Source organism: Gymnoscopelus microlampas (genome assembly GCF_963454915.1).
Source record: "Gymnoscopelus microlampas genome assembly, chromosome: 24".
Classification (NCBI taxonomy): Eukaryota; Metazoa; Chordata; class Actinopteri; order Myctophiformes; family Myctophidae; genus Gymnoscopelus; species Gymnoscopelus microlampas.
Window position 1 is genome coordinate 29,927,721 of NC_139961.1, and position 9,059 is coordinate 29,936,779.

The 9,059-nt window shown below is 45.4% G+C and overlaps 2 protein-coding genes across 3 annotated transcripts in view; one reads left to right on the forward strand and one right to left on the reverse strand.

Moving 5' to 3' along the window:
• The window catches only part of LOC311040384 (protein-tyrosine kinase 2-beta-like), a 17,915-nt gene extending 17,536 nt beyond the window's left edge, over nucleotides 1-379 (forward strand). For both annotated transcript variants that reach the window (XM_084050635.1, XM_084050636.1), the window contains one exon: nucleotides 1-379. This exon is cut by the window's left edge and continues 111 nt beyond it. In XM_084050635.1, the coding sequence (XP_083906761.1) occupies nucleotides 1-123 (123 nt within the window). In that variant the 3' untranslated portion in view covers nucleotides 124-379.
• A 6,658-nt stretch (nucleotides 380-7,037) lies between these two features.
• On the reverse strand, nucleotides 7,038-8,849 carry LOC311040631 (NEDD8 ultimate buster 1-like; the record flags this gene model as incomplete). The annotated part of the gene is made up of 1 exon (XM_084050960.1): nucleotides 7,038-8,849. One exon carries the CDS (start codon nucleotides 8,847-8,849, stop codon nucleotides 7,038-7,040), a length of 1,812 nt encoding a protein of 603 aa, XP_083907086.1.
• Nucleotides 8,850-9,059: the final 210 nt, after the last annotated feature.

A 9,059-nucleotide genomic window follows, 5' to 3' on the forward strand; every position in this document is an offset into this window, starting at 1 on the left:
ATGCTGGCGGCAGCCCACACCCTCGCCCTGGACTCAAAGAACCTCCTGGATTCCGTGGACCAAGCACGGGTCAGAGCCAACCTGCTCAAGCCCAATAAGCCAGGGAACGTCACCGGGGAATGACCGGTATTGACCCTATTCACACAGTGGCCATTTTGCCCTTATGTCATACTCAGGGGGAGAGCATACAAACTCGTTGGGGTTCCAAAATGGCTGGAAAATGGTCAATAGTGTGGACTTTTTTGCCTTTGTGGACATGTGTGTGCTCATGAAAAACACGCTTGTGTTGGACTACCCTACAGTAAACACAAGATGCTCTGAAAGTCATTTCATTGCCTGTGGTTTTATGTTCCTATTAAAGTGTGTTCCCTTCATTTTCCCCATGTGAGTTGGTGATAACACAGTGCTATTCTGTTTTAACCACATGAACCCCAGCATGCCAAGGCATGCCCAGAATAGGACCTTACAAACAGGATAGAAAGCAGGATTGGCGTGTGCAGCTATAAGTGTTGAATGACAAGCCAGGTAGAGATGGTTGCAGAGTTGTGTAATTTACTGATAAACCAACACCATTTACAAATAATGTTCCATGATAGAGCTAGGCTACAACATGACCTCCGGCTGGCAGCTACAAAAAAAACTGTCCTGCCCCTTTTTCCCAGCTGGATGGTACATACTGTATAGGCCCCGACTCTACCATCACCTCCACAATGCAGGGCGCCATGACATTCCCCCACTAACTCTAATAGACATACTGTATATATGTACACCTTTCAACCACGACATCTACAGACACTCAATACTAAATTAGCCAATACAGGTCAAAACACATATCTAATCAACTAAAGAAATACTAAACAAAATCCAGTCCTGCTGAGCCTGATGTGGGGTTGACTCTGAAAAAGCGGACCTTGCATGGACCAAACCTGATGATTTGATTGGACAGTACAGTAGAAACTGAAACAACAAAGCTCAGAGCTCACAGGAGGGGAATGTCCAGATGACTGTTGAACTGAAGAGAATAATGATGTAATGCAGTGAATCGCAACCTTTTGAAATTGAAGGACCTCTGAGCCTCTTAATGCATATCAAATGGGGGTTTGATATGCATTAAGAGGCTCACACACACTGAAAGCATCACTGACGCGAGTGGCCCTGACCATTCACACACGCAAGCATGCATGCATGCACGCGCGCGCGCACACACGCACGCACGCACGCACGTACGTACGCACGCACGCACGCACGCACGCACGCACGCACGCACACACACACACACACACACACACACACACACACACACACACACACACACACACACACACACACACACACACACACACACACACACACACACACACACACACACACACACACACACACACACACACACACACACACACACACACACACACACACACACACACACACACACACACACACAGAGAGTGCTGTGATCTGTCGTGCCATTCACACTCTCTGGTCTGTGCGCGTGTCGGTGTCCAAGATAAAACTGTGCTCTTTGTGGTTAGGCGGTTAGCAAATGACTGAAGGACCTTGCCCCATGTAAAGTCCCCCAGTAAGTTGGTGAGAGAGAGAGAGAGAGAGAGAGAGATGAGGCAGAGTTTGTGTTAGTTTTGCAGGTTCTCTGGAACTTTCACAATGTACTTCCTGTGTCATAAACAAACCACAGCATGCATCATCAGTTTTCTATTCATATTTTCTGCAACATCCTAGCTAGGCCAAACCCTCACAATGTTAGCAACTGAGATGCAATTAAAAATACCAAGCTAAAAGCTGCCATTGTACAATACTTAAAAGACACACATTCTGAAAAATCTCATACTGTATTGTCAGATAATAATTTGTTTTTGTAAAAGTAACTCTGTTTCATCTTCCATGTCTCTCTCTTCTTGCATACAACTTTAGTTCTCATTTATCTGTTGCTAATGTTGTATTTGTTTAGCCAAGTTGTCCATATACCAAGCTGTAATTGTCCAGTATCACTGCCACACATCGGGCCATTTGAAGCTGACGTGTAATTGAGGCATTAAGCTGCGGTTAGCAGGCTGGTAGAGGAGAGAAGACGTCAGGACCAAGTTTTCCACTCATTCATTTATTCAGCTTAGGCAGCTAACAGCATAGCATGAGAACCAGGGGCAGAGCCCCTGCCCTCAGCCCTTCGGCGTCAGGACTGCACTAGTACTGAGTTACCTTTTAGTCCACCTTTTAAACTGTATGTTCACATGACAAACAAACGGGTGGGGTGTGGGGTCACCCTGTAGGTGACGAGATCACCCCTTTGATCAGTCGAAGATCAAACATTGTCTCTTTGAACATTGGCAAATGGTACTGTCTCTCTATCTGCTACCTCTATCCTGCTCAAAGTGTGATCAGGATGATAAGACAAAGGCATGTAAATGTACTTCACAGCTATGCAGAGTGTCCCTGATTGATTAGCAGACGCCAGTCTGTCTGAGTCAACACATTATTCAGCTTAACTTTTAGTACATTACATTTCACAGTTCCATCTATTTTGACTTGCACACTGTTCATAAAATATAGCACATGATACGACATTCCCCCCACAAAAGACTTTAACGTCTTTCGCAACAGGTATATTAAATAGAACAGTTTGCAAGAAAAAACATCAACAAAAATAACATTCACACTTACGACCCCCCAAGACCATGGCTGGAACTCAAGCAGAACAAAAAGACATTCAGTAAGATTCTACACAAACAACACATCAAACAGAAAAACTTAGATACAGGCATCAAAATTATACAATAAAGTCATACAGTGATTTACATTCAATTTCAAAATAAAAATAGACAAACTGTTTCACAAAATCAAGAAAGAATATCAGTATGTAGAAACGTGTCGGCTTAAATCACTGCGTAGTCATGGATCACATGACGCTCGTCTGACGATAACGGCAACACTGGAACTTATTTCCCAATAAAACAAACTTAAAAAATAAAACAACTAAAAAATATTACTCAGAGAAAATACATAGGAATATATTTCCCCTTCCCAAATCAGTGTGCAGGTCTCTCTGTTAACCTTAAACTCTGGAATAAAATGTTACACAGCAAACAAACTTTGGATGCTGACAGTCTACAGTTGAATCATACATTTCGTCAAACGATAAAACTTCCCCCAGCACAATGTCCCCCCACGCCGAGCAACAATTAGTAACCAAAAGACAACATTAAGCTTTTCACTAAGCTAACATTGTACCAATTAATTACATATATGATAACTCCAACGGAGATGCCCACATACAGATACAGAAGGAGTGTGACGTGTAATTGAGGCTGAACTGCGTATTAGCAGGCTGGTAGTTGTAATAAAGTGGAGGAGAAGAGACGTCTTGACCAAGGTTCCCATATTCAGCCTTTATTCAGCATAAGCAGCAGCATCATAACAGCAGCAGAGAGCCAAGGCAGAGCCCTGATCTCCCGCACAGCCTAACGGCCTGGTCGTACTACCTTCACAAGTCACATATCAGTCACCTTTATACAATGTCGCTTCACATTAGAATACAAACAAACGGGTGGGGTGGGGGAGAATCCCCCACCAGCTGTTGACCAAGTTCTTTGATCATTTGCAAATGGTACTGTCTCTCTATCTTCCTCTGCTCAAGGTGTGAGCAGGGTGGGACCATTCTCTGATCAAACAGTCTTCAGCTTGACAATCACAGCTATGCAGAGTCCTTGATTAGCCGACGTCAGTGTGTCTGAGTCAACACACACTTTGAGTCTTACTTCAGCTTTTAGTATATTTGTTATAATAATAATCTGTTTTTTACTTGCATACTGTTGTATAAAATATAGCAAATATAGGCTAATATACGACAAAGCCTTTAGGGGCAATGTTCAAGTGTACTACTAGTAAAGTCCATGTTCAATGTAGCCTTGGTCATGTGGCCCGGGGCTTTTTGTTTTGATCTTGGTGACCACATTCTACACTGTAAAATCGCGCGAACGCAGCTTGAAAATTAACAATAAGAAGAATAGAAAGGAATGACATGGAGAAATCTCAAACTGTCATCAAACTAAGGCGTTTTCAACTTGCCATCCGGCCTGAAATATGCACAAATGACATGGAATTCTTAGATATCCCAATAGATGAACTTGTGTAGATGCTTTTAGATGTGTTATTTTTTACTGTAGCTGCTATATTTCTCACAGAGGAGTGTAATTAGTCACCCAGGGGCAGGCGGATTTCAGCCACAGTGAGATCTGTCAGCAGCCAATGAGAGCGTGAGTCACATGGGGGCGCGGCTGCACACAGGCAGTGCACACAGACACACAAGCCGAGCACGGTTTCATAGTAAGCTCCACTTGCGCGGAGGCGCGCCTCCTTCCGCTGCGTTCGCAAACACCTACTGTATACTGCGCCCTTGTGGTCAGAGTGAGCAATACACAGATTCAATACTCAAATTCAAATGGATCCTACACATTACTCTCTCTCTCTCTCTCTCTGTCCATATTTGGGCATAAGCTCCAGCTCTGGTCTGACGTCACACGCAACAATGCTTTGAGCATGTTTTTTATGAGAGGCATCTTTATTGGTCCTCATACAGAGTACAAGAAATGAATATTGATCCCATAAACATGAAACAAAATCCCATAATTTGTGACCCTTTTACAATAACCGGCTGGTGTATAAATGGAGTTGGTACAACTGAGATTCGGGAATCGGACCATGAAGACCAATCACAACTCTAACCAGCCACCGGCAACTCCACCCTGCTGTGCCAACCCGCGCCAACCACACACCCATCTCCAAACAAGCTGACAACTCCTCCCCTGCCAACTACCGCTTTCAAAAATGGCGGTGTGCATAGTTTCCAGTAACCCTCCCTCCCTCTGCTTTTCTACCTCTATCCTATTCTACAGGTTCCAGCCGGGGTCCCTCAACCTACCTCCGCACGGCTTACGCCTCGGACCCCTAAGCAAAAGTATCTGGGTCCACGACCCCCCCCCCCCCGGAATCTCCCTCCTTGCCACGCCCCCTCTTAATCACATACATGTCCAGTGCTCTTGACCATTTAAGACCATTAGTGATGACCTTAGATGATCATGCCGGTACTCACCCCCATGCCCTTGGCCATCTAAGCCGCACACTCCACGCTTGCGTGTAGTGATGGCCTTAGACGACCACGCCATACTCCTGGGTTTATTCAATAAACCTTAAACCTATTTTGTCTGATGCTTGGTCTTTCCTAGTGAAAAACAGGTAAACATCCTTGGTGGTTGATCCTCTATTCTTTCTTCTGTTCATATACCACATACAGTATCTAGCTTCCACGATAGCGAGAGCCAGCGTTGCCCTGTAAAGCAGTGCATCCCCACTCCCTCCTTTCAAATGGACCGGCATTCCATTGTCCTCCTGGAAGAGTTTCTGTTTCTGGGGGATCTTGCTGTCAACCTGGCGGTGTGCGCTGCTGGTGATAGTCCGCTGCTACTCTGACAACATATTGATGACATCAGCATACTCCATATATGGGGATTTGTGGTTTTAGAAACGCACATGTTAATGAGACAATTTTCCTCAGTCAAACTTCCCTTGCTAATTACAGAAAGAGAGACTTTGCTGCTGTTTGTCTGGACTCTCATCTGGGACCAATACGGTATGGTTGAACCTGTCAGGAGTTTGAACCTCCACCGACATAGGACCCAGGATCACTGAATCACTCAAGCCTCTCCACCACGGCAAGGTCACAGCAAGAGGAGAGGAGGTGGACCATTGATTTTGTATTGTTTATTTTTGTTTTATTAATTATTTTCTTTGTTTTTTGGGGGGGCTGTCATGTGATAAGCCCTGTTTTGTTATTTAAATTTTCTTTATGTAGGTGGTCCTTATTACTAATGCTACTACTGCTAATAATATTATTACTTTTTGGGTTGTTATTTCAGTGTATTGATTTTCATGTCAGTGTTAAAGTGAATGTCTTGTTGTTTTTAATTGGGACTGCTGTTTCCTTCCTGCAACACACATGTAAAAGGGCACACATCTGTACTGCATCACCGCAGCAAGACAATCGTGGGGGGCTACCTCACTGACGGGCATTGGGACCCTCCCCTTTGTCTTCATCGGCTTCTCAATATTGCCTGGTGTTCCAGTCCTGTAATGTACTTAAACATTTGTAAATCTTTGTAAAAACCATGTAGACAATATCACATACGCTGGGTAGGAAAAAAAAGAAAAGAAAATGGAAAAATGTACTGCTCTCCCCTCAGTCGCAGCACTAGAGGACTGTTTGTCAGCGAACATTACCCTCTGCTGGCTGGTCGGTGGGAATGCCATCTTTGTCCTGAATTTGGGCCTTGACATTCTCAGTGGTATCACTTAGCTTTCCTCCAAGGTGATGATGTCTTGCCAGTGAGGGTCTTGACAGAGAACTGCATTCCTCCCCTCGGTCGCAGCACTAGGTGGAGAGTCACTGACTAGAGTGGTCTCCTTTTGGATGTTGTTGTCAGAGACAATGTTTCAGATGGGTTTAGCTGACAGACACTGGGACCTGCCCTTGTCTTTTCGTCCTCAATATTGCCGAACCACTGCCCTAGTGTCATGTACTTTACTTTACTTATACCTTTGAGTCACTGGTCTACCTGACTTAATATTTGTAAGTCATGTAGACCAGTGGTCCTCAAAATGTGGTCCAGGGACCCTTGAGGGGGTTCCAAATGGTCTGTAACTCTAACGGTGCGTTTTAACAGCGGGCAACATCGCCCAAAAAGATAAAGAAAATCCATCTTTCATCGCCCCCCCGCCCACTTCGCCCGATCGCCGGCTCTCATAGACTTTCATTATATTTTTGGACGATGTCGCCCAGTATTGCCCTCTGTTAAAACGCACCGTAAGAGTTATGGGGGTCCAGAACCACTGATGTAGACAATATCACAAAAAAAGAGGAAAATAATATTTTTAACCACTTAAACCCTACACTCAGTTGACCGTAGTCTCCCAGGTCTCTGTATTAGGCCCTCTCCAATTGCTTCAATTATACATTAATAAAGTTAATATCATTCATTAACGACCTTATTGCACTTAGTGTTCAGGTACGTGTTGATGGTGTTGATGAGTTCTTTCTCCTCCTCTAAGCTGACGTCCAGGTACTCCTCCTCATGGCGAGGAATGGCGTCCATGGCCTCGTTAACCAACTCAAATGAGTCGTCCTCAGGAGGCGATGGCGAGTCGGTATCCTCAGAGTTTGGAAACTCGGGCAGAATGCCCTGATGTTCTTCCAACAGCCGAGTTGCAACCTGGAAGTCACCTTTTGCCAATCTCAGAGCCGCTAGCAACATCATTTTTGCATACCGCTGGTTGCCTTTAGTGAATTTCAGAGCCGCCTCACAACCCTGTCTCTGAAAACCAGATTTTGACAACTCTGTCAGCTTCTCTTCAGTGACAGGCTCTCCTTCTGTGTTGTTGTTTGTCCTCTGCCTGGTCTGGGCAGAGTCGAAGAGGATGTTGTATGCTGTGTTTATCTCTCCGTTTGCCTCATGAAGAGCCCTTGATGCGTCTCTCCTGGAGAAGCCCATTGCTCTCAGATTTGCTATTCCTTCATCAATAGCTCTGTCCTTCGCTCTCTCTTTATCCCTCTTCTCCTTATCCTCCTGTCTCCTGGTAGTAATCAGCACGGCAGCCTGGTCCGTGTCTCCCTGACAGGCTCTGAGAGCAAGTCTGCTCTCTCTCTCGCTGAAACCGATGATCATCAGCTGGTTCATCTTATTATCGTCGACACTGAGACGACCGTACGCCGACTCCACCAGCTGTAGTTTCTGTCTGGCAAGTGTGTCATTTCCCTCGATGTAAGACAACAAACTCTGGAGGAGGTACAGTCGGAGAAACAACACCTCCTCCTTCTCTTTGCTACCCTTGATCAACAACAGCCGGTCTTGCTGTTTCCCGTAACACCGTGTGAAACAGGCCTCGGCCTTCTCCAGGCGGCTCTTCCCGTCGTCCAGACAGGACCATGCCTCCAGAGCACGGTAACACCAGACAATGTCCAACTGCAGCACTGCATAGTTATCTACTTGATTCAGCAGAGCTGAGCCACACTGGCCAAAATGTTCGTCAGCATGGAGCAGGTGGCAAAGAGCATCGTCAAACTTCCTCGTCTTCAACAGAGCGTGACCTTTCGCATGAAGACCCATGGCTAAGATCAACGCCTTTTGTTCATCATGAGGAATCTTCAAAGGGTTTCCTCTCTGGTCGGCGATCTCCACGAACGGCATGCGGTGTGGATCGTCAGGAAGCTCAGACAGGATCTGGAATCCTTTACTCGTTCTCTCAAGGTCGTGTGTCTGTTTCTTCTTTGTGTCCTCCTCAGTGACCTGTTGTTTCCTGTCATCTTCACTCACCTTCAACACCATAATTTTACTGTTGTTCCTAACTCTCTGTAAATCTAGAGGCAGGTCCGCTGACAGTGTTTTCCCGTTCAGAATCAGCCTGATGTCTTTCATGCCGTATTCGTCTGCAATCATGTCCATAACGTCCTGCACCCAAGCATTCAGTTTTGTCTCCAGGTAATGTTTCTTTTTCCCTTCCTTCCTAAATTCTTTGGGCAGCACCAGTTCTAGCGTAGCGATGCTGGTCTCTTTGTACGTTTGAATTCCTCTTCCTCTCTGCACCGCCTGCGCTCGGATCCTCTCCAGAGCGTGCCCAGCCGCCAACACGTCCACAGACAGTAGGGACGCATAGCGCTCTGCCAGTTCCTGCATGTGCTGGAGTCCAGGCTGGGTGTCTTCTTCAGTGAAAGGAGGGTCCCACAGCTGAACCTTCTCCTCTCTCAGCTGTGTCTTCAGCTTCGCTTCAAGGTTCTCATCTGCCATTGCCGTGTATTTCGTACGTTCAAAACAATAGACAATGTTCTATCACTACGTGATGGACAAATAGTTTTTTTTTTAAATGTTATGACTTTGTTCAAGGTAACACACTATGTGATGGACGGATATTCTTTTTAATAGCTGCTGTCCTTCATCAAGGTAGCATCAGCTTGGCCAAACAAAATTCTCACAGGAAGTCTCTATAGGGTGTTCAGT